This window comes from Micropterus salmoides, unplaced genomic scaffold (genome assembly GCF_014851395.1).
Source record: "Micropterus salmoides isolate LMB-PRFRI ecotype aquatic unplaced genomic scaffold, ASM1485139v1 Ms_hic_scaffold_16, whole genome shotgun sequence".
Taxonomy (NCBI): domain Eukaryota; kingdom Metazoa; phylum Chordata; class Actinopteri; order Centrarchiformes; family Centrarchidae; genus Micropterus; species Micropterus salmoides.
The window spans coordinates 12,951,866-12,977,093 of NW_024040707.1; the positions used below are offsets into that span (position 1 = coordinate 12,951,866).

At 42.7% G+C, this 25,228-nt stretch overlaps 1 protein-coding gene across 2 annotated transcripts; it reads right to left on the bottom strand.

Moving 5' to 3' along the window:
• Window positions 1–1,164: 1,164 nt before the first annotated feature.
• Window positions 1,165–23,434, bottom strand: bmp7b (bone morphogenetic protein 7b). Of its 2 annotated transcripts, none has more exons than XM_038722173.1 (7): window positions 22,784–23,434; window positions 6,687–6,879; window positions 5,095–5,258; window positions 3,778–3,981; window positions 2,632–2,708; window positions 1,926–2,036; window positions 1,165–1,714 (listed from the first exon to the last, which is right to left on the bottom strand). In XM_038722173.1, exons 1-7 carry the CDS (start codon window positions 23,193–23,195, stop codon window positions 1,565–1,567), a joined length of 1,311 nt encoding a protein of 436 aa, XP_038578101.1. In that variant the 5' UTR covers window positions 23,196–23,434; the 3' UTR covers window positions 1,165–1,564. The 2 variants fall into 2 exon arrangements, with proteins under 2 accessions (XP_038578101.1, XP_038578102.1); XM_038722174.1 differs by having other exon boundaries at window positions 5,110–5,258; window positions 22,784–23,432.
• Between the last annotated feature and the right edge of the window lie 1,794 nt (window positions 23,435–25,228).

Below are 25,228 nucleotides of genomic sequence, written 5' to 3' on the forward strand. Positions count from 1 at the left end.
TATGTTCTTTCATGTCAAAGGCATTAAATTAGACACTCACACATGCACAGAATGCAGTTCTTACTATACTGTATAATGTCAATGTCAAATACCATGCCCTTTTTTATTTCAATAGCAAATTTCATTACAATACCAGTGTGCTTTATGCTGAAATACATGCGCAAACATCCACCCACCTAAAGACCGAAAAAAACCCACATCCACCCCACATGCAGAAACCACAGACAACCATGCACACAATAAGTAATCATAAGCCTGAGAAAACAGAAAAGTTTTCAGTTTGCTTGTGAATGTGGAAACACTTCTCAGGCAGATCTCAGGTCAGCATGTAAAGGATGTAGCTACAATCCAAGCAAATATTTGTGCAGGAACAAGCAAGAAATTGTAGTGCCAGCATGTGTTCCCCCTTCAGCTTCGCAATTTGATTCTGCTTTTCGTCTGGATTAAACAACACATCTCAAGGTGGTTTTGTTGCTTTTCTCCCAGTTTATTGTTGTACCAGTTCAGCAGTAAAGCATGGCTGAGACATCGGAGCACACTGTAGAACATATTAGCCAGCTCTCAATAAATAGACCTTTTAAATATGACAGATTGTATTACAGCAGAGGAATAGAAACCTGAAAATGTCTTAACACACAGAACATGAGGCTTCGTACAAAGCTCCCTCTCTCCCTCTCTCTTTGACAGTTCAGCTGATTGTTGCTATAAAACATGCGTCAGGTATACATAACAGCTTCGACTGATGAAATGTGCAGACATTTCCACAGGTCCAAGATGTCACAAATTGCCTCTCACCATCAGCGTACGTGTACACATGAGGCAGAGAGGAAGCGCATAGAGTTTGAACTCAACGCTCATGTCAAAGTAGTTTTCTGTCAACTTTGTTTTCATTTCCTCAGAGTCTGTGTGTACAATAATGTGAAAGAAAACAGGCAGCATTACATACAGGAGAAAACACAAACCCAGGTGACATTCCAGGAAATAAATACACTTCTTGTTTGTTTTTAAAAAAATTATTTACACAGTATTGTACACAGAAGAAATTCAGAACATCCACCCGGGTCTCTTGGCCATAAAAAAAAAAAAAAGTATATATATATATATATATATATATATATATATATATATATATATATATATAAAATATAATATATATAATATAATACAGTAAAATTAACTACAATAACAATAATTGAAATAAACTAAAGATTGTTGACTGTGAATGAATATACAGTACAATCACTGCTTTTAATGTCTCCTATACACAGTAGAAAGCACAAACATGAATGTGTGTGTGTGTGTGTGTGTGTGTGTGTGTGTGTACTTTGATCGATATTCCTATTCAGCCACTCAACATTGCGTTTACTTCAGGACAACCTTGAAAACGTAACGAGAGTTTCTTCCACACTGGAACTCTCAGAATGATCATAAAATACGTGTGCGTGCACTATATCATGTCATCCATTCTAAAAATTTTAGTTGGTGCCTGACAGCAAGGAAAAACCCTCTCTAGTGATGTGTGTGTGCGTATGTGTGTGTGTCTCTGTGCGAAGATGCCGACAGTCTAGTGGCAGCCACAAGCTCTGACCACCATGTTGCGGTACTTCTTGAGAATGACGTTGGAGCTGTCGTCAAAGTAGAGCACTGAGATAGCGTGGAGCTGCGTGGGGGCACAACAAGGCTTAGGAACCGTCTCAGGGTTGATAAAATGAACCTGGGAAGAGGAGGAGGAATTAAAATGTTGAATTCATCATTACAACATGAATGAGTAATGACAAATATCCTCTACAATAAAATCCCCAACCGTTTTGGATAATTAAATACAGTAGTTCCAACAATGGAAACATTTTCCTGACAGTTGATGAAATGATTAGACTCTTAACATGACTGCTGGGTTTTTGTTCCCTGCCTTCATGGTTACTCACAAGGGTTTGCACAATGGCATGGTTTGTGGCATTCATGTAGGAGTTCAGCGGGAAGGCGCATTCTCCCTCGCAATAGTACGCCGCATATCCTTCTGGAGCTATGATCCAGTCCTAAGACCAGGGAGGGAGACAGAGAGAAATGGAGAATTGGGAAAATGGTATAGTGCGCTGAAAACTAAAATACCGGGAGTGAGGAAGTGTGAGAGTAAGATAAAGAGATCGAGACAGATGAATGTTGAAGGATCAGAGAGGCCACATAGCCAGCAGAGTCAAGCAAAATATGCCTTAGACACAATGAAGTTCTTTCGTCAGAGGTTTTCAAAGTCTGACACTGTGGGTGTCCACCCTCCCTTAGGCAAAATTCAAGACAACTTGATTCAGACCCAGGGGAATAAAAATCTTACGCTTATTTCTCTGAGCATATGACCCAAAATGACTCAAAGACTGCATGTTGTGTGGCAGCTGGACAGTAAGAGTAGATTTTTGGTGACTACATCAAGCTGAACCTGTAAAAGTGTGGTGGACTTGTCCTTGTCCCCTATCCCCTATGGAAATATACACCCTTGGGTTTAAGTATTACGTGGACTGATTCTAGTGTTTATTATTTATCATGATTCTGGGTTAAAACCAGCAACCAGGAGGGTCTGAGTAAGGCTTCTGTTGGGCCAAGCAATTTTGGCTACCTGGAGAGGAATGTTTTTCGTACCTGCCACCCCAAGTCTCTGAAACTGACGTAGAGCTCATGCTTCTTACACGCCTGCTTCTGATCAGTACTGCTGTTTTCTGTGGAAAAGGACAAAAAGACAGAGAGAGAGATCACACTTCAGTACATGTGCTACTATCCCATGCAGCTACAAGAGTAACTATTTACTGTAGTCAGAACCCACATTAGGCAAATATGATAAAGAAGAGCCAGTATTCTCATACAGAACATTCACATTTAAACAATGGCTGAAGGACTACAGCAGCAGTTTGGTAATTGTTTCAAATGAATGGGCCACCCTGCTTAGAGGTCACTCTGCTGGGCTTTGAGTTTCCACTGAATGAAACAGATGTGCACACAGTCGGCTCGCCCTTTTTTTCATAACTCAACACATTATTTATTCTCTCTTCTTCCTCTTCACCCATTTCAATATTTCTTTTCCCCTTTACCCCATCTGCGTGTTGAAAAAAGAACAACCTGTTTTCTATCTAATGATATCTCTCGCTCTTCTTCTGGTGACCTCTGGGGCTCTGTGGTACATTAGTTCCTGAGAGTGGTTCACATTGGAAATGATGATGAGCAACTGGTTCTCATCAACCAGTTAAGGACCACTGCTATCCAAAGTTACAAACAGGCTCATTTGGCCCATGTGTTGTGGCCCCGGTTGCCCCACAGCACACCGCAGATGTGTTCCGCCATAAAAGCCTGCGCTGCCTTACCTCCATGCAGGGAACTTGGCCCCAACTGCTCTGTAATGCTTGTGTAAATAAACAAGGACAGCAGAGGGATATTTGTGGCTCAGGCATTACAGTCTAATGTTTCAGCGCTTCACATAAACACAGCCCTCTCACACCTCTAAAACAAAGGCCCTCAGCATGCATCGCATGTTTTGTCGTGCAAGGATCACATCGATTCCAATGGCATGCTTTTGGTGGTTCCAGATATATTGTATTATTGTGGATGCTCGTGAGTGTTTGCATGTATGTGTTGGCCATTGTACTATAAAAATATAGAGGATTCTCATCTGGGCTGAACGGTCATCTGTATCCCATTCCATTGATTCCTCACATAGCCAACAAAAGCCAACAACACAACAACATAAATCATCGCTCACTGTATATACAAAGCACATACACTTTGCGTGTTTACCTGCAACATTGGCCACTCTGAGTGCCTCTTGGCTCTTTGCCCCTTTAGAGCCTTTGTTGTTACGTGGTTTGGTCCCCCCTGTCGCTGATCGGATGCTTCGCAGGTGCACCTCAGTGGCTTTGAAGAAGGCCACCATGAAGGGCTGTTTATTCTGAGGCCCACTCCGACCAATCAGCCCTGCCACACGAGGATTGATGCTCTCTCCTGTAGTGGGAGACAGAGAGAGCAGTAAAACAAGTGTTGCCGTCACAGAAATCTAGATTTTATTCATACACAGCGATGTATAAGGAGAAAGGGAATGCTTTTGAAATCAAATAAATATGTTCCCACTTGATGTGCCTGTGTTTATTATGCATGTGTGTGGTCCTCTCTTTCCTCACTTAAACCACTTTCGTCGTGTCTATAATGCTGCATTCAGATTTACAAATGAGCTTTTTCTCTGTAAATTCCTTTCCCTTTTTCCCAACCCTCCTCAACCTCTGAAATGCCAAGAACAAACGTAGCACTGAACATCAAAGCCTCTCTACTTGTGTTTGCGTGCATGTATGTGTGGGTGTGTTCGTGCATGTGCACTCCAGCAATGTCTATCTAGTTCTCACTCAGAAGAATGTGTGTCAGATCAGCGTCTGGTGGTAAATCAAGGCTTCTGGTCGCCGCTGGCGACAGGATGTCCCGTGAGCCTGTCTGCACACGCTCACCCATAACCCTTCATACCCATTCTAACACACAAACACACTCATGGATACAGCCTCTCCAGCAGCCCCCTCCCATAACACGAAAGCAAGTCTGTTTTCCTCACCTAACATGTAACATCCTGCCATCCTGTGAGAGATAATATTCTCAAACACGCTCTTGTACTTCACACTGTTTGTTGATAAAAGTTTTCCGCAGACTAACATCCAAGCCTTGTGATGACAAACGCCTGCTGAGATGTTATCCTTAGGATAACGCAGCATATTTTCTGCATGCCCTCTAATGATGTTGAGGGTATGACGGATGAAGACGGGGATGAATGACTGATGATGAATGATGAGGAACAGGGTTTGATTTATCTCTGCTGTGTACACACAAACAATGACTTGACTGATTCTTTTGCCTTTCAGAGAACGGTCATGATGTAGGTGTAGTATAAATGCTATCAGCTACACAAATCTGTCAGAGGGGAATGATTCATCTTTATGGTCATTTATCTGGTTTCTCATCACCTTGTCATCAGCCACCCATCTCACCACACCAGTAACATGGCCACCTGTGACTTCCTATGTACTGGGTAATCCACTGATCTATGACAATCCACTGACAAATGGTGACACTCACCGTGGTGACACTCACCATTTGTGCTCTCCAGGGCCAGCTGTAGACCCAGGTTCCTGCCAGGGTTCAGGACCCAGTGGTTACTGGTGGCTGTCACGTCAAACACCAACCAGCCCTCCTCTGCAGCCCAGATCACCCGTGAGTCCAGTAGAAACAGGTCTGACTCCCTTGGAGATGACACAGAAGAAGATAATAAAAGTTAACACTTAAAGTCAGAGACAGACGGGGATTATATGCACAATTACAAAAGATAGGCTGAAACCACCTGACAGAGTGAAAAGCTAAGTGACCGAAGCGCAAAGCAAAGTAATGGAGTGGAGAGAGGGAGTCAGAAGAGTGTGACAGAGTGAAACAAAGAGAGAGAGAGATGGAGCATGAGAGTGAAGGAGGGAGGGGGTAGGGAGGGCTCCAGATGGTGAGACCCAGGGGAGCATTTCATTTTCTTAATTGACAATAATGGCTTTATAAACGACCAGTCCTTTCACACACTACACATACTCCATCACTGGCTGGAATTTTGTGGCTAAGCCAAAAAGCCAAAGAGAGAGAGAGTGAGAGAGTGACAGAGAGGAGGAGAAAAAAACACAGCTGCGAAAGAGGAAAAAAATGTGTGAAAAGTAGCAAGTGAAATAGTGCGTATTCAAGTCAGTCCTGTTGTCCAACACTGAACTCTGAATTTTCTACTATTTCGCCATCGGAGACTAAAATCTCTCGTACTTCATGTGGCCATTCATGTATCCCGACCTATTTTCTGACTGGGCAGATAGTGTGTCACAGGGCTGTGGTTCATTCATGTACCCAGGCCCGTCTCTGGCAAAGGAATAAATGACTGTGTTGTTCCCTCTGGACAACAGAAACCTTTAGGAGGGGTCGAGGAGAGCAGGACATGGGCCATTCCCGAGTTACATACACCTTCTGGAAGACTCAGATTAGCCACATCGAGAACATCGGGGGGGGGGAGCTTCCAGATTATAAGGATTGCAATTTATGCTTATTTTCATATGGACAAATATGTTTATTTTTCAAATTAATGAATCAATTATTAGTCCAGTCTATATACTATAAGAAATAATGGAAAAACGCTTATCACAAAGTCCCAGAAGTGATGACATTAATTACAAACACCAGTTCAAAACCCTACGATACTCAATTAGTAACCAAGGACATTTTGACATGTCACAGCAGGAAAAGCACAGACGTAAACACTGAAATGAATGATGGCTGTATTCCATTTAGCTGCTTTGGTTTCAGGGTCCTGGTATTGTGCTTCCTGGCACATTGTCATGGCTTACTGCGAGGGACACTTGGATACAACAGAGCCATTGTTAATGTTATTAGTAACACCTGTGCTTTTCCGACTATGATAGGTCAAAATGTCTGCTGGGAAAAATGCCTATGACATAAAAGCAGCAATTCTTCACATTTAAGAAAATGGAACCAGCAAATGCCATTTCTTCTTGATAAATAACTTTAGACAGTCTACAGCCACACAGAAAGTAACTTACAGCTGTGGCTGACAGGAATATCATTAGTTTTGCAGGTATGTGGTTAACCAAAGTAATAGACGACACACATAACCATATACCCACACTCACCTATCAGAGTGTTCCTCCAACACCTGGTAGACGCTGATGCGAAAGGTCTCATTGTCATAACGTTCATGGATGAAGTCTTTATATATCCGAAACTCAGCAGCAGTGACCGCCTCGCCCTCTGGGATCCGTGACAGGTCAAATCTGAACTCTCTGTGATGCCGCCGCACTGGTAGGAATTCCTTATCGTGCTCCACTGCAAAAAAAATAATAATAAAACAAGAATATTTTACAAAAAATGTATGCTCAGACAGATCATATGTTTGCAGAGGATGTTGCTTCTTCTCACAGAAGCTCTTTTATATTCCCCCTTTACCAACAGGGATACAAAATGTGTGCAGTGAGACACAGAGGAGTAATATGTTTTCATGTGAAACTAAAAGATTTTTTTGTGTGGTATTGAGTTGCATCTTACAGAGAAACAAAACTGACGAGCAAATGACTCTTCCTCTCCTGATTTATTTTATTCTTCCTCCTCAGTCCATCAACCTCAGCTGTTAGCAAGGGGCTGACATAGCTTGTCAGACTCTGGGTCAGTTCCAGATTAAAAACATCTATAGAAATGCAGTACACATGTTGGCTTATGATTGAAACATTTATGAAGACTAGCACTAGGAGCAATCATCTGGCCCACACCGAGCCAATGATAGAGAGATGCTGGTGGACTCTGACAGCTTTATGAGCCCCTTTCTTCTCCCTCTCTTCCTCTCATAGCCCCAGAGAGTCATCCAGTCTGCCCTTCATCTGGTTCTCATGAGTTGGGGCTCCGTGTTTGGTGCACCCCCTACCAATCCCCTCCTCTCTCACATCCCCACATCCTAGCTTTGCCCCCCCTCCCAAGATATGCCCCCCCTCTCATGTCCCAGCAGGATATCCCAGGGGTCAATGCCTTGTCTCTCATCATCTCCTGACTCTCCTGCCACCTCCCTCTTCATCAACTGTCAGACAGACCGCCCACATGTACACGCATCCATACATATAGAAACAGATACATAAAGACAAACAAACACAATTATAAATTGACTGAAAATGAATAGCCAAACCATTTCACAATTTATTAATCTTACAGTAATTTATAAACAAACACAAAAAAGAAGCCAAATCTCTTCTGGTTCCCAAATTGAGAGATTCCCACCCTCCTTTTATTTATATAGAACTTATGAAAAATAGACACAAAGTGCGTTTCAAGGGGGAAAATGGAAGAAAAACCCCAACATTAATATATCAAAAGGATTAAGTGATTACATGAAGGAAGACTAAGATGTACAAAGGTGCTTTAAGCTAAATGCTAACATCAGCATGCTAAGATGCTCAGAATTTAAATGCTAACATGCTGATGTTTAGCATGTATAATGTTTACAATTTTTTCGCATCGTAGTTTATCAAGTTAGCATGCTAACAATTGCTAATTAGCGCTAAAAACAAAATACAGCTGTGGTGGAAGGGAAAGTCATTATTTTTGCAGGTATTTAGTTATAAACCGAAGCATATGTTTTTTCCTGATGATGAAGCAAGCGGAAACAAATTTGTGATCACCAAAATCATTATCATTCTTTGGAGACAATGCATGTCTGTACAAATTATACAAAAAGGAAAAAAACAAAGTACCAGGATCTTTGCCAAGCTATTGTCACACTAATGGAAAAATACACACACACACACACACACACACACAAAATAATTTCTGATGACAGCATACTTATTCTTTACCAGCTGTCAGTAATATAAGTGTGGAATGATGTAAATGTTATGCATGTTTCACTGTACAGCGAGTGCGTTGTTATTTGTTTCACTGCACACCTGCATCTTTGCCTTGCCCAGCACTGTTTCCCCTCTTCCCTCTTATGTAGTTTTCCCAGTGGACTCTCTCCCCTACATCCCCTTTCATTTATGTCTCTATTAAACCCAGTTGCTGAAGGACATTATACAAAGGCAGCACTGTGAGATGATTGGCCAGAGCAGGAGTAAAAGAAAGGATCTAATTACTATTACAGCTCTGCTCTCTGTTGGCCATTACATGGCCTAGCTTTAGGCTCCCATTGTCCTCCGGTGGGCACACATTGGACTGGTTAGATTCCTCCTGAAAACAGTGGAGTTCAAGGTTATGTGGACCTTCACCAATTCAACATCACTTCCACCAACACCCTAAATTATCCATTACCTCTTTTCATACCAGCCCACTCTCTGTCCTCACTTGTACCAATCCTGCAGTGTGGACCACTCCACCAATCAGGCCTTTCATCAAGCCCCCTTCCTCCAAATCAGCTTTTACAACATTATGCTGACTGTGTTGAAAATGCATACATTTTACTGCTGAAAAGATCTAAAGCTCATCAGCATTGTTCACATGGTCTACACCTGCAGCACACCTTTGACTTCACTACATTCTGTATACTACCCCAGTGGTTCCCAACCTTTTTGGTTTTCAGCCCTTCTCAGGCTGCTTAATTTGAATAATTCATTGAGGCCCAAAGACTTTACACCTAAAGAGGTGAAAGTGCTAATATAAAATAAGAAAAAGTCAGAAAAATTAAATATAATTTGTGTAACAGAAATAAATCATTGTGTGATCCCTCAGATTTATTTTGGCATTCTCTATACTAACTTACCCGACCTGGGCAGTACCTCTCAATATCATTGTCTTTTATTATCTATCCAGGGAACCATTACTTCATGTTTGTTAGTACCCTCACACATATTCTCATTTCTCCTTCATATTGCTCTGCTCCGGGGCCTGCTTATTCTTCTGCCACGTCAGGGACCGCTCCCTCCTCCTGTAGCACAGTGCAGGTGCAATCCCTCTGGGGAGAAAGCCAGACCTGTTCTTTAGCCTCCAGAGCAGCCACCCACCCCTTCGCTGTAAAAGCCCTTTATCTCTGATTGTGAGAACAGCTGGATGCTGCTGTGCAACTCCCACACTAACTATTTCTCCTGCATCCCTTTCCATTTACACTCTTTGATGAATTAATTTCATCTGTAGAGTTTGAGAGAAAATGAGAGCAGCCTAGCTGTGTAGCTTGAACGTCCGTCATGATTCTGCCTTTGTCTCTCTCTTTTTTCTCCGCAGTATGGCAGTCATTAAATGAGAGGAAGAAGCACAGTCAAAGCCAAGGGGGTGCATTTATGACTTCCCCTGACTTCCCCTTCCCCTAGCCACAGGGCTCAACAATAAGGTTTGGCCGATTGCCTGGGGCAAGTACATTGCCACGTAGGGCAAGTAAATCTAGTAACTCGCTTGTTCGATTGGGTGGTGTCAAGTTGGAAAAAATAATTCAATTAAACACATAATTTTGGTCTAATTTATTTTCTCACTGCAGCCTTCTCTGTGTAAGGGCTGAGCTCCTCCACACATACACACACACACACACACCACAGACACACACACACGCTTGTTACTGTAAGTAAGTACCCTAAGTGTAATATTTATCAATGCTCTGTTCAACAAGCATAAACATGTAGAAGACGATATATAAATTTGCTCTGTTCCCAGTGTCTCATCATCATTTCACTGTTTTACACAAGCACAGTGTGCGAGCTCTGCATGCCAAAACATAAGCTGTCTGTCTAACTGTTTAGTTTGCCACGTACCTTAAAATTTGGAAAATTCTTGTAAACTTAGCTTCTGGCTGAGACAAACCAGCAGCTCCTCTCTCTACCAGAGGTACCTGGAGGCATCGGTCACATCAGCAGCAGAGGGAGGAGGACAGAGGACAGGAGGAAGGACTGATACTTACTCTATTCTTCATTCTTTCTAAACTTTACTCAGTATTTTCATTTCAGAAATGATTTATTTTATTGACATTTTAGATTTGCTTCCAGTGTATACAGACTTTGCTGTAACATTACTGTTGCTGCTCTAGAAACAACATTTAGTTATTTTTAAAATATTTAATTGTCATACTTCTCTGAATGTATTATTATTTAAATAATACATTATTTTTGTATTGATAAAGAACTCAACCGACAAGAAGTATTCAATAAGAGTAGTAGAATCGATAAAATCAGACCATACCCATCCCAACACGTGAGAAAATGGCAGTAGGAAGACAGAGTTTATGATAATTTAACACACAGTTATTAAGTCCATCTCTGGGTTTATAGGGGCCAGTAAAAAATTGACGGACAGAGCAAGAGGGAAAAAAACATAAATTTTGAACCCAGAGCCATCGCCCCACCTGTGCTACAAACATACACACACACCACAAACATGGCGAATACACCCTCTCACGTCATAGGAATCCTTCATTCTAAGTAGCTGACATCCGGATTGGTTGCTGCTCCTCACACACACATACACTCACATGCAAACAACTATCACAAATTATTTCCTGTGAAGCGAACGGTCTTGTGCGTCACAGCACGGTAACACAATCATTATGGGTTTCTGTAATCCATAATTAGAGCAACAACGCACACATGCAAAGAGACAAACGTACACACAAGCACACTGACATACACGCATATGAGCTGCTTTTATCATCTGGTTTGACATCTGATCTGCTTTTTATACAAAATGCTGATGATGCACAATTATCCCACATCATTTGACTTGAGCAGGCCACACAAGTGCAGAGCAGCACACATCAGAGATGTCGAGCTGATTATGGTTTCTCCATCCTTCAAACCGAACATGCACCTGGCAACCAGTGGGTTACTACCGTAACACTGTGTTAGCATCTTTCAAGACTTACACTAACTGGCCACTTTATTAGGTACACCTTGCTAGTACCTTCAGAACAGTTTTAATTCTGTATAATAATGCAACAAGGTGTTGGAAACATTTCTCAGAAACATTGGTCCATATTGACATGATAGCGTCACACAGTTGCTGCAGATTTGTTGGCTGCACATCCAAGGTGAGATTCTCCCGTTCTACCACATCTCAAAGGTGGTGGAACGGGAGACTGGTGACTGTGGAGGCCATTGGAGTACAGTGAACTCATTGTCATCTTCTAGAAACCAGTTTGAGAGAATTTTAACTTTGTGACATGGTGCATTATTCTGCTGGAAGTAGCCATCAGAAGATGGGTACACTGTGGATGGACATGGTCAGCATCAATACTCCACCACCAGCGTGAATCGTTGATACAAGGCAGGATGGATCCACGCTTTCATGTTGTTTTATGCCAAATTCTGACCCTAACATCTGAATGTCGCAGCTGAAATCGAGACTCATCAGAGCAGGCAAAGTTTTTCCAAGCCTCTATTGTCCAATTTTGGTGTGCCTGTGTGAATTATAGGCTCAGTTTCCTGTTCTTAGCTGACAGAAGTGTCACGCAGTGTGATCTTCTGCTGCTGTAGCCCATCTGCTTCAAGGTTCGTTGTGCGTTCAGAGATGGTATTCTGGATACCTTGGTTGTAACGAGTGGTTATTTGAGTTACTGTCTGCCCATTCTCCTCTGATCTCTGACATCAACAAGGCATTTTCGTGGACACAACTGCCACTCACTGGATATTTTCTCTTCTTCGGACCATTGTCTGTAAACCTTAGTGATGGTTGTGCGTAAAAAATCCCAGTAGATCAGCAGTTTCTGATTTACTCAGACCAGCCTGCTGGCACCAACAACAATGCCACGTTCAAAGTCATTAAATCCTGTTTTTGAGTGCATGCACTGTGGAGAGTGTATGCATCTCCACTGCTGAAAGTCATTGCCTGCTAATAGCCAAAACCTCAGATCATTTCCAGGCAAATAATCAACAGTGATTTGAGGTTCACTACTCTACAGCCACACAGTGATTTCTGACTTTATTGACTCCTTTTATTCTCAATTTATAAAAAAGCATGTTCTTTTTAAAAAGCTCAAAATCCATATAAACTTTTCTGTACCTTGTTTTGTCTGAAGTAAACCTTTAACTGTCTTTAAAGGTAGAGTAAGCGATTCCGGAGAAATCCAACATCAATGACAAATACTATGATATTGAGCGAACAATGACACAGCAAGTACTTTAGCTAGGTTTTGGGTTAGCAGCAGCGTGTCTTGGCTAACTAGAAAGTAAGCTGAATGGGCAAGTCATTAAATATTAACTGGCATGCAAATCATGGTTGGAGCGGCTAGAATAGTGTAGTCTGGCGGGGTGTGGGCCACTATACAAACATAAGATCTTTTCAGCGCACACACAGAACAGACAGCTAGCAAACCTTTAGGAGATGTGTGCTGAATTTGACAAAAAGACGTGTATGGGATTACTATAGCTTACCCCACCTTTAAAAGGACAATTCTGTCGACATTCTAAATTTTTCTTGTAAACAAAATTAAATGACCAAAGAACTGTTCCAGTAAAAGGCCTTGAGGCTGAGAGATGAAGTATTGAGAGATGAACTAACACACTGCTGGTTTTGGTTTTCATCATAGGATTTTTTGGCAATAACAAACGTAAAGAATATCACCAGCCTTATCCTCCAACTCCCCCCCCCCCCCGGGCCTGTAGACCTAAGATACTTCTCCGACACCTCAGGCTCCTGAGCAGCAGCGGACAAATCTGACGGCTCGCATTAGCCCAAGTGTCTGTTCGGCACCCTCACACCCCTCAGTCCCGCCTTGCACGCTTCCGCTGCTCTGCAGGGGGGTGGGATCTCACCACTGGCACCACTCTCAACTTCCCCTCCTCCCCATCCTTCCTTCAGTTCTCCTGAGATAACTGTGCCGACCATTATCGGCAACTCACTCTGCATCCCCGTAGAGCCCATTAACGCTAACAGCACACCTGACACCCAAACCAGAAACTAGAAAAGCAATAAGTCATTCAAATCAGGTTCAGATAATTTCATGATGAGAATCAGGAGGTCAATAAAGTGGACGGTAATACCAGATAGAGTCATGCAAATGTGATTGATGCACCACAATGAACTGCATCTTTCTTTCTTTCTTTCTTTCTTTCTCTTTCTTTCTTACTCCAACAACGTTTTAAGTACAGTACTAGGAACAAATAAGTCATAGTTTCCATAAGCTAAAAGGAGAGTGCAAGGAAGGGGCAGATTGCTCAAGATGTTTATCCTATAAAGAGTAAAGAGGGTTTGATCTCTTGGGTACCGGGTGACTACCCACAGTAGGGTGATTACCACGTTAGGAAACATCCTGTACAGTGGCGACTACTGATGACATCATGCCTGTGTGATGTATTTGTACTGCAGCAGGGCCTGACAGCAGTGGCTTCCTGGGAAAGGGTCAGAAGAGTTTCATGCTATAACTTACTCACACTTAGATCATTAACTCACCGCAGCATGTGTGTGTGTGTGTGTGTGTGTGTGTGTGTGTGCACAACCACGTACACATGCCTTTGAGCCTGTGTGCAAGTAGAAGCAGTAACCACAGGAAGAAGAGTCTTTACATTTAAGATTTGTGGTCAAACCAAACCTTTCTGAGTTCTCCTGAAAGCCATTGAGAGGTCTCAGATTATACTCAAAGCAGCTTTGTTGACCTCTCTCTCTCACTCTCATTGCAGCCATCAAGCATGCTTACCCTCTGCACCCGTAAACTGTAGTGCAGGGTTCCACCTCATGCTTCACTGGGCATCATGGACCAGAGATTTATAATGGATATGCAATAGCCTGGAATTCACAGGAATATATCTGACTGTAAAGTCTGTCTGTGCCGTGATACCCCCGTCCTTTACAGAGCACCCGCACAGCAGCTGTGTTAAAAGGTCGGTTCATCCAAATTACAAAATCACATATTTTCTCATTTTCCTCTACTGGTATTTGCCATTCGGATAGTTTTGGTTTGAAGGAATAATATGACATTTTGGGAAAATACTTAAAATACTTATTCACTTTCTGCCAGATAGTTAGATGAGAAGAGCGATATTAAATCTGTCTCTTAAATATGAAGCTGGAGCCAGCAGGTGGGTAGCAAAGCTTTGCATAAAAACTGGAAACAGGTGAAATGACGTAAAACCCCCAAACTGTAATTTTTACACTTTGTTTTATTATATAATAAAAGAATTAAAGTTATATTGTGTTGTCATGTTTGTGAACTTTTGAGGTGCTGGCAGGCAGATTTTGTTACCTACTGACACAGCCAGGCTAAGTGTTTCCCTCTGTTTCCAGTCTTTGAGCTAAGCTAAGTTAGCTAGCTGCTAGCTGAGTAATCTCTCTTCTCAAGTCTAGGCAAGAAAATATCAAACTATTTCTTTAAGTAGCAAAGGTTTTGAGATATCCATTGTGACCATCCCAGTACCGCAGAGATGGATAGAATTTCGTTTGTGGTGCTCACAACTCTCTTTACAGAATCACTCTTTACAGAATCATTGTCACTCGAGATAATACACACTGTCAGGTCAATTGTTCTCATAACATTGTATACCATGGTAAGTGAGAAAATATATAAAATTTTTGATATTTATATATTCATAATTTGGACGAACTTCTCATTTACTCTAAGCCAAAGTGATGATTCTAAAGAGCCCACACTACAGTGACTGAAGTGTATGCAATTGAGTCATCTCGGAAATTGGAACTCAGACATCATCATTATCCCTCAGAGGTCTGTCAAGAGAGACTGTACATGAGTGAAAGGCAACTGTGACAACAAAGAAACCACATCCTAAATCTTCAGCCTTCATTGTTCTGTGGCGTGATATGTTGAGAGACAGGGATGAAGGGGTGCCTAGAGTTCTGTGCCAAGCAGTGAGGGATCTCTCTGTGCTAATACCACTGTAACCATCTGCGCTTCCTCTTAACTGCAGGATAAAACAACTCATAGACGTAGAACCACAGCTATTCAGTTTCCCCCACTCACTCTTCCCCTCATCCCCTTGCTTTTATGTTCTTTAATTTTGTGGCCGCAGGGGCCACACCCTCCTCGACCAGCCAAGCCGCCTCTTATTATAGACCTCAAGAAAATTCACATACAATACGCACATTGGCACAAAGTGACACACAGATGTGTCTGCACGGTGTCTACATAAAACTTTATAATTTCCTCTTGCATCCCAGAGCAGCATCTTATGCACACATGACAGGCACATTGGCAGCCTGATTTTAACAGCTTGTTGTTTATTTTGTTTAATTACAGCCCATTGCTTTTTAAAATAAACAAAATAGCTGTGGAGGAAACACAAGGGAAATGCAGCCGCGCGCTTGCCTAAATAAACAGAAACCTGCGCTTGCAGTTCATATCTTCAATGCTACACAGACGCAAAATGTCATCACATATCATAAAAACACTTGTGTATGGTTGTTGCTTGGTTTTTACAAGCTTTGATTTGGCTGTTGGAACCTGGTGAGGAATCTGGTCAGTATTACGGGCTTCCGCTAACACAATCTACCGCTAGGAGAACTAACACACATCACACAGTGCAGCTGGTGACTGGGCAGGGTAGGTGGCTCTAAAATAGTGTTTTACTATGCACAAACACACATAACTGCCCTAACACGAATGCTCTAAAGCACATTATGTTCCCACAAGGAAAAGGAATAAAGAAAGAAATGCACTCGGTTTAAAGAAATGCACGGCATCCATTTGTGATCCACCTTCCCCCTCTCCTCTTCACTTGGCCTTTTCTTTCCTTTCCAGTCTCCTTTCCTTTCCTTCTCTCTCTTTTCCTTCTCCTCTCATCTCCTTCCTCCTCTCCCCTCTGCCCTGTCAGTGCCCCAGTACAGAGCAAAGACTGCTGTATTTGTTTTTGCAGCGGCGGAGCTGTTGGTCCCAGGATCTCTGGCTGTGCTCTGGCCCACATCTGCTCTCTCAGCTTCGCTGCTTGGTACCCGCCGTCATAAAAGTGCAGGGGAGTCTTATGTGCTGCTGGTCACTGATAAGCCAAGGCCAAAGTAACCCAGATGAAAGAGAAGTGGCTAAATGGGTGGAAATATAATTCATTCTGTTATCCAACACACTTTTTATAATCTCACAGCTCACCATCAATTATTCCTCTGTCAATTTGCATTTAATGTTGGTCGAATAATATGCAAGTTTACCACAAAATTGGAGCAGAGTTTAAAAGAAAACGTAAAAAGCTCAGGAGATTGAAATTATTAGAAAAACTAAAATGAGCCCAACATTCTTGGCAATGAAGGAGCTCCGTCCATCACTGCAGCAGAGCTAGAACTCCCGCTGCTTAGTACATCTGGGCCTTTTGACCACTCGCCACATTATCAAGTCCCACCCGCAGAGTGTTTCATCATCTCTCCCAGCAAGTGCCTTAGCCTGGCCAAGAGCACAGAGGCTTTGTTATGTACATCCAGATGTCATTCTGGACTCCTGGGTTCAACAGGTGAATCTAAGAGATAATAAATTGGAAAAAACATGATTTTCCTGGATCTCTGCAGCTGTGGACTTTGCAAACCTGCCTGAAGCTTTTAGAGAGGAGAGAATCTTTGTCTCCATTTGTGGCATTTATTTACACACCAGACCTTGATGTAGTACATCAAATTGTGGAGAACATTAAGAGAAATTACCTGACAGGAAAGGCAGGGCTATCTGTACCAACTGCCACATTCCTCTGCTTCTGCTCACTCCCTGTCCAGCACAAGGCAATAAAACATGCACTCAATAACACTAATTAGCTCCAGAAACATTCCTTTTGGGCAAAATAAGAGTGTATGTGCGTTTCTCTCCACACATATGAACACAGTACATGAATGTGCCTTTAGTCCACTGGGAGCGTATACAGAAGCAATTATATAAATCTACGGGAGGGAGAAAGGTTTACTAACATTGTCAGGGCCAGGCTGCACACACAGAGCAATGACTGGCCTTCAACACATTTTTGTGTTTTCATTTTCTGGTCCTCATGTGATGAGAAGCCTCCTGAAAACACATTTGGGGAAGCAGTTTCTGGTGTGACATGTAGAAATCCATCAAATTACAACAACAGTGGGCAAAAAGTATGAGTGTGTGTGTTTATGACAGAGACAAAGAGTAAGAAATGAAGTAGAGAAAAAACGGAAAGCTGTGTTTTGGGTTCAGAGAAGGGGTGTGTGTGTGTGTGTGTGTGTGTGTGTGTGTGCGCGTGTGTGTGTGTGTGTGTGTGTCTGTGTGTGTCTGTGTGTGTCTGTGTGAGAGAGAGAGGTGGGGAGTGGAAAAACACACAAAAGAACTTGAGAAAGTGTTGAAATGTTTTATGTCTGGAAGCACGGGAGGTTTAAATCTCTGGAGGTGAGGGCCAGAGCAGGAGGCTGGAGACTAAACACCACACAACACCACTGGGACCATATGATAACTAACTAATTAAAACTAGGAGGCCAGTGCTGATAATCAATACTGTTGGTTCAGGAGGGTAGCGAGGGAAATTTGGTATCAGATGGTCCTGCATGTGGGACAGATTGGAGACAGGGCCAGACATGATGGCAGAGGTCGAGATGAGGGGACTTGGACTCTGAAAAGATAAAGTTTCTCTGCACAGCTGCTTTGGCCTGCAGACAGAGGGAAACATCTGTATTAACCTCAGCACCACGGGCAGCCCACTGTGGAGAGGAATGCAAGGAGCAATAGAGAGAAGGGTGGGGAGGGGATGAATGGGAGATATGAGTTTGTTTTTAAAAATGAGAGATATTGGAGCTGTTCATTTGAAATTGCAAGTGTGGAGCCCTCCGCCATTCTGCCAATAGCTATAAACTAGAGCTGCATGCCTCTAGCGTGACTGTAGCGTGACACAACTGCTTCCGAGACCCGCGAGAGTGTGTGTGCCGGTGACACAATGCTGTCTGAAAGCCAAAGCACTCTAATAAATCCAAACTAATTTACCAGTTAGACATTTCTTTCCCTCTCTGCTCTCCATTACCTTCCTATTAACACAATCTACAAAGCAGAGGAAACTGGCAGACAACTGTGTGGCAGCTCCTATGGGAACAGACAGAGGGCCATGAGGAGGTGGAGGGCCAGGTGGTGCCCTGTCAGGTCACCAAGGTAACGCAAAGGATAATTACCTGCAAGTGCACTGACTCACTTGGCCAAGTCTGTGCAATACCTCTCCCCTCTCTGATCACAGCCTCAACTCACTAGTTAAACATAGGCAAAGCTTCAACGTGACACAACGCTACTAAAAATGGCCACCACATGCAACATCATGCCAAATGTTGCATATTGCAACAGTGAGAGAAAGAAAGCAGTGGGGCTTTGTTTGTTTACCGCATTTCAATTCTGTTTAGTGAAATGTGTCACATCTGGTGCAGATTAACAGCAGCAGAACACTGAGCAATTAAATGTGCCCTGGTAGCACTTTTCTTTTTCAATTGCTTCAATATCTGTTCACTTTTTAGATGCTTTTACTGAGTGTCCAGACACAGAGACTGACATCATCCATGTTACACAGGCAAGGTTAAATCAGCCAAGGATTAGTGACTGAAAAGGCTACAGAATGAACAAGCACCAATTTTAAGAACATCTACACAAACATCTAAAAGGACGTTTTTTTACAGCAGACATTTTGACTCAGTAGGAAAAGCACAGGTGTTACTTTTAACATTAATAATGGCTCCATTCTCCTCAAGTGTCCCAGTGAGCCATGACCGTGTGACAGTGAGCCAGCATGCACAAAAACTTAACCAACTAATTTAGTCAGTTTTTGGAATTACCGCTTTTTCCAATTTTTACTTCTGCGTCGAGTCTACACCGTAGATGCCGACTGAAACTGAGCAGATCATGTTGGAATAGGAGCTGATCGATGTGGAACAGCAACCATTTTTAGTCAAATTACTAAAATTTTGAAACGATAAAACGCGTCGGAGGAGATGGTATGTACGACCCTTGAAGAAAAAGAAGAAAAAGTTGGAAATGCGTAGGAGGAATATTATGCTACCAAGCGGGCCAATCACAGTTCTTGCAGTCTGCGTCACAGCAACGTGTAGTTACATTAATGGGGAGGTCAGGCTACAGTACACAGCAATGCATAAATTGGCCTTTACAGCTTTGAATTATTATTAATCATAAGCCTGGCGATATTCTGTCTACAATCTTTTGTCAACAACTCTTTGTTTTTTGTTTTTTTTAGGATTTAATCCCTTAATCCCTTTAATAACTTTATGGATTTACCTCTTCAGTAGGAACCAAAGGGTTTGGGCCTGAATGCCAAAGACTCACCTATGGTTACGTTAATCCAAACTGGGTTGCATGAACACAGAGGAAATAAGGAAGCTGTGACTAACCCGCTTCATGATAACATTTTAAAACACTATACCCCCTCCTCCCGCATGAGCACAGGTGATGATGTTGCTACTGTTTCTGTGTCATCCAGGAAGCAAATAGTAGACGTGCAAGTCACAGCCCTTTCCTGTGGTCTGGGAGCTGTAAATGGCTGTGTTTAAAGTTGGGCATTATGAGTGTTTGTGCGTGTGCCTGGATGACTGCGTATGGTCGCCCTGTGTGAGAGTTTAACATGAACTGAATTGAACTGTAGCTCAGCACAGGCCAAAGTAGTGGCCAAAAGCCCTGGAAGCTGTGGTTTGTTAAGGAGGAAATGCCATAATTCATAGTGACTGAGTGTTAATGCTGCCAGAGACCACTGGGAATACATTAAATAATTATTACAAAAAGTATGTGTATGTATGAGTACCTACAGTTTATACAGTATCTGCATATAGACAGACAAATAAGACAGATATAATTTGTATAAATGTTAGCAAGTAATATGTTAAAATGCAGCTTTTATTACTTTCTTTTTGTACCTTTTTGTAATCTTCTCTGTTGTCACCTTGAGAGACAGGAGAATGTGTGTTGTGTTAACTTGTTGGCATGTCCGGCACACACCCAGTGCCTGGGTGACCTGTGTTTCGTGTAGCAGTGTACATTCTGAATGTATGCTGTAAGCCATTTACACAGCTGGGCTTTCTAACTGAAGCGACTCAGTGAGAGGACGTCCCTGGCCGGGTGTCTGTCCCAAAGCCCACACCCGCCCTAGCTGGCTGCACTGGAGTTTGCAACACTCGCACCAAGCAGACAGTAAAGTGTATCAGCTCCCCTGAGTGGCACTCAGGAAGGAAGAGGAACACCTGTAAAAAAAAAATGTATTAAGGCACTGGGTGGCTTTGTGCACTGCGATATGTTCTTTGACTTAGATGGGTAGTTTACATTCTGTCACTTAATGTTAATCAAGCTATATTCTTATAGTATAGTATAGTCAATAAAAATACAAACCAGTGTACGAAAACAGGCCTCTCAGGAAGCAGTAACTAGTATACAAAGTCTGACTAATGCGCCTAGGCACGGTAGTTATGGAGACATGCAGAGTTTTGAGGGACAGTTTTGAAATAAAAGCCACACTCATTTTGCTCTCAGACAACCTAAATAAGAAAACAAACCCACAATGAGCAAATGTGGAAAGGAATTTGTAAAGGAAAAAGTCAATCCATTTGATAGCCATGACTTCTCCGTGTCCCTTTCTCGCATTATCTGTTGTTGTCATATTTGATGGTATTACATGAGACTCCGGGAGAAGCCTAACAATCAACCATATTGACAGAAGCAAAACGTGGCGAACAGCACATACAATGCGATGACAAACGCCCACTTTATATCCAAATGAGCTACATAAATAGAAACACTGAACATGGGCCATGAGGAAGAGTCAACTTGGCAAATGCCATCAGTAATTACATTAGCCACAAGACAAGGAAGGCAGTGTAACCTTCTTTCCATGGTCCTCTAATATATTAAATAAAAAGCTGATGTGACCCATCTTTGTTTAGATTTTCTGTCTGCTTTAAGCATCATCCTTGCAAAAGAAATGGGCCCAGTCTCAACCATCTCTCATCCTTCTTTCTCTCTCAAAAGCGCCTCTCTTTCTTGTCAGCTTACTGCAGCCTCGGCCCTCGACTTTGCGAGTCTCTGTGGTTAAATCCATCTGTGTCACAGCCTGTCAAAAATAGTCACAATGCAGCAGCTCCCACTGTAATTGCACATTGCAGTGGAGGAACTAGTGTCACCTCCCTCTCTCTTGCCAAGACGCTCCAACAATGATCTTTCCAGGAGTGAATTTAAACTTCCATCTCCTTGCAGAATTTGGCTGGCAAATGCTTAACTGCTCAGAATTTAGTTTTCTATTGTGTGTGTCTTGTGCCAAATTATGGTAAAGGTTAATACGCTAAAATAAAAAAACAGCTACTCACCTAGAACATAGGTGGAGACATTGTTATGACAGATATATTTGTTGAGCAAACTGTATGATAATGATCTGTTTATCTATGTACAAATCTGACACTGCCTGACAACAATAAAATAGTCCAGGGCTGTTTGAATTCAGCAAACATTCTGTAGATAAGCACAGTGATCCAGGGAATAACATTCAACAACCAAGAACTAAATAAAACTATTCTATTGGAGTCCATCCTGCAACATAATGACTCGTGTGACCAACTCAAACTAACTAAACTAAGTCTGAATCGTCATTGACTGGCATTATGATTTTGTCTGAGTGTCTGTAGGGATGTCTCCAGATTGGAGTGAGGGAAGAACCCAGTGCACTTTGAACCCGGTCTGCTGTTGACTTACTCATTCTTTAGATAACACATTTTAGCTGCTGGTTGGTCCATCATCTGCAGCTCCAGCACCTGAACATTAGCTTGTTGCACAGCTGTTTAACAGTGACAGACAATGGAATGTGAGGCATTAGCTGGATAACTGCACCTAGCTGTACGTAAACATGGTTATTGTGCTGGTCTCCTGTGTGTGCATCCAGGTGTAACATCAGAAGAACACATGCGCTACTCCTTAATTCTTCTATTCTACTATTAGCTATGACTCATAGACTGAAATACTCATAGTGTAATTGCAACAAGTGGAGTGCATACAGTAATTAATTCTCTCTACTAATGAAGTCCTTACAGTGAATTATAGCATACAGGCCAACAGGACAACAGCTACTGAAACTTCAAACTAAAAATGTGTTAAAACAGTGCATGTGTCACATAAAAATAATTTGTTTCTGTTTTATCATTCTATGATTATTTTTATTTCAAAAATGTTATCATTAAAATATTTAGCTTGAGAGACCGGAGACAGACTGGACTGAGCAGTGGTGCACAATAGTGAGTGGCCTTAATCTTTGCCATCATTACAACATGTCTATAAATCTCTAAGGGGGCTTGTTTTTCTGTATTTGACCCTTGTTCCACTGTATTTTCATTAGTTTTGGTCATGCATCGATTGATGAGAGAAGGAGCCTACCTAAATTGACAAAGCTCATGACCATGTCTGCGTCGTTCAAGAAGTTGTTGTCTTGCAGGCTGGCTATCGGGGGCCCCTGGGTGGTGAAGACGGGCTTGTAGGGGTAGGAGTATCTGTCCTCATCCCCCTCTGTGGACATGGCGTTGTACAAGTCCAACATGAACATCGGTGCAGCGTTGTGCTTTCCGTGGAGGTGGGGTCGCGGCCGGTGCGGCAGCCCCAGGATCGACAGGATCTCCCGCTGCATCTCTCTGCGCTCTTGGCTCTTCAAACGACGGTGGATGAAACTGGAGTGGAACTCGTTGTCCAAAGTAAAGTTCGTAAAGGCGGTGTCCGCCAGGACGCAGTAGCTCCATACCAAGAGCAAAGCGGGAGTACGTCTATCCAAAATCGGTGCCATGGTCCTCGTCATGCGTAATTGCGCCCCGTTCTGTTCGCCGAAACTCTGGAATATGGATATTGAACTTTTAGCAACAGGTAGCCTGTGTTCAATATCCAAAGTCAAGTACGGACCCTCATGTTGAGGGAAATAATCCCAAATTGAACATCAACCTAACTTCAAAGTCCTTTTATTGATTCGTTGTCTGGGCTGATTGTGTTCGCGCGGACCTCTGTCCTCATCCACAACCTGTGGTGCAGCCTGCAACTGCAGAGTGAAGGTTGCGAGCAAGACGCGAAGTTCTAAGGAGACGCTGTGTGCTGGGAGGAGCAGGGGAGAGGGATAGAAAGGGAGAGAGAGAGGGGGGGGGGTATGATGCGGTTTTCTAATGGAGCGAAGTTGGCCTTTGTTATAAGTTGGAGAAGGGCTTGAGGCTACATGTGCAAATACAAAATGGATTAGGACGGGATTTGTATCATGATGCTTCAGTTTATGACAAAGCACATTTCGTCATTCCTTTCCCACAATTCCTTGTGCTTGTATGCTTGTGTGGATTCAATAATGACAGATGTGGAGCCTGTGACAATAGGCCTTTCAGTGTTAGTGTGCTTATGGAAAATAACAGACTTCATATCAGAGTAATTATTTGCCTGTGTGGGTGAATACTTCATTACAATGGGGGAGGTTGCAACATGTAGTTGCAATGCTGCCAGTATAATAGTTACTCAGCGATCTGCAGGTGCACTCTCTGAATTCCCTGGTTCACATGTGGTTGCGAGACTTGTGAGAAAGTCAGCTGTCTTTTGATGTCAATGAGGCAGTATTACAGCCTCACAACAGCCATTTCATGCTGCATTTTTGAAGATATCCAAGCATTCAATCGTCAGCAGGAAGTTTGTGACAAAGGCAGCGGCCCAGAGACAGAGAGCAGACCACGAAGGAGGGGTGCAGATGTTAGGCAGCTGCTTCATCCCACCATCTGCCACCCTGGCCCCAGCACCTCTTAAACACCACACTTTAATGGAACGTCCCTGATCCTCTTGTGCGCTCTGCTCTCACTGACACAGATGGTCCTTGCACCAGGAACGACTGCTTTATCTAGACAGACCTCCTAAAAACCTTTTCAATACACAGAGAGTGGAGTTTTAAAGGTTCTGTAGTTGAGATGCTTTAAGGCTACAGCCTGCCAGGTGATTTTTATGACAATAAAATTAGACTTCAATGGCACAGCAAGAGAGGCTGCCAGAAGGCTTAAGCTATGATTGTAAACAGAGGAAGGGAGGAAAGGAGGCAGAGCGTGTCTTGGGGTCTTCTACACTTAGCTCACCTTCCTGCCCATTTAATGTGGTTGTTCTTGTCTTCAAAGGGGTTCCACTCCTCTTTTTCCAAAGACAATTCAACATGGCTTAAAGCCTGAAAGCTTACATAGCCTGCCACTACTCATTCTGTATATCTAATCCTCTATTTTCTTTTAAATGGCCTTTCAGTAGTAGCCTGTAACATATAAACATTTCTATCCGGTGCCTCAGATAGAATCAGCTAATGGCCGCAGGTGTTTACATTACAGCAGTTTCCAACAGGGGACTTGAAAGGTCTTGGTTTCAGTTATAACTATACATCTTCCACTCTTTCTCTCTCTCACTTACTTTTCCCTCTCTGTCATTGTCATCTCATGCTCTCTCTCCCTTGCTGTAAGGTTGGTGAGGTCAAACTCCCCCGGTGCACCTCCAACAACCCCCAGCCCTTGGCTCAGTTTGTGCCCAGAGAGGGGCTGACAATCCTGGGCAGGACAATAGGAACAGACCCCCCTTTGTTTGGCCCTCCATAGGCCTGATGACAGTCACAGTAAACAGTGGGCACAGGCTGAGGCCAGTCTGGGTGAGCTGCACTGAGGGGCCTTTGACAAGGAGAAGTAAAGCAGAAAAGCAGAACAAATAGTTTGAACCTTCTGCGCAAAAAAAGCTGCCAAAAGAATACACACAGTTTCTTCAAGTATCTCACGCTGTACTAAAATATTAAGATATTATCATATATTAAGTCTAAGATACACACACTTACATATTTAG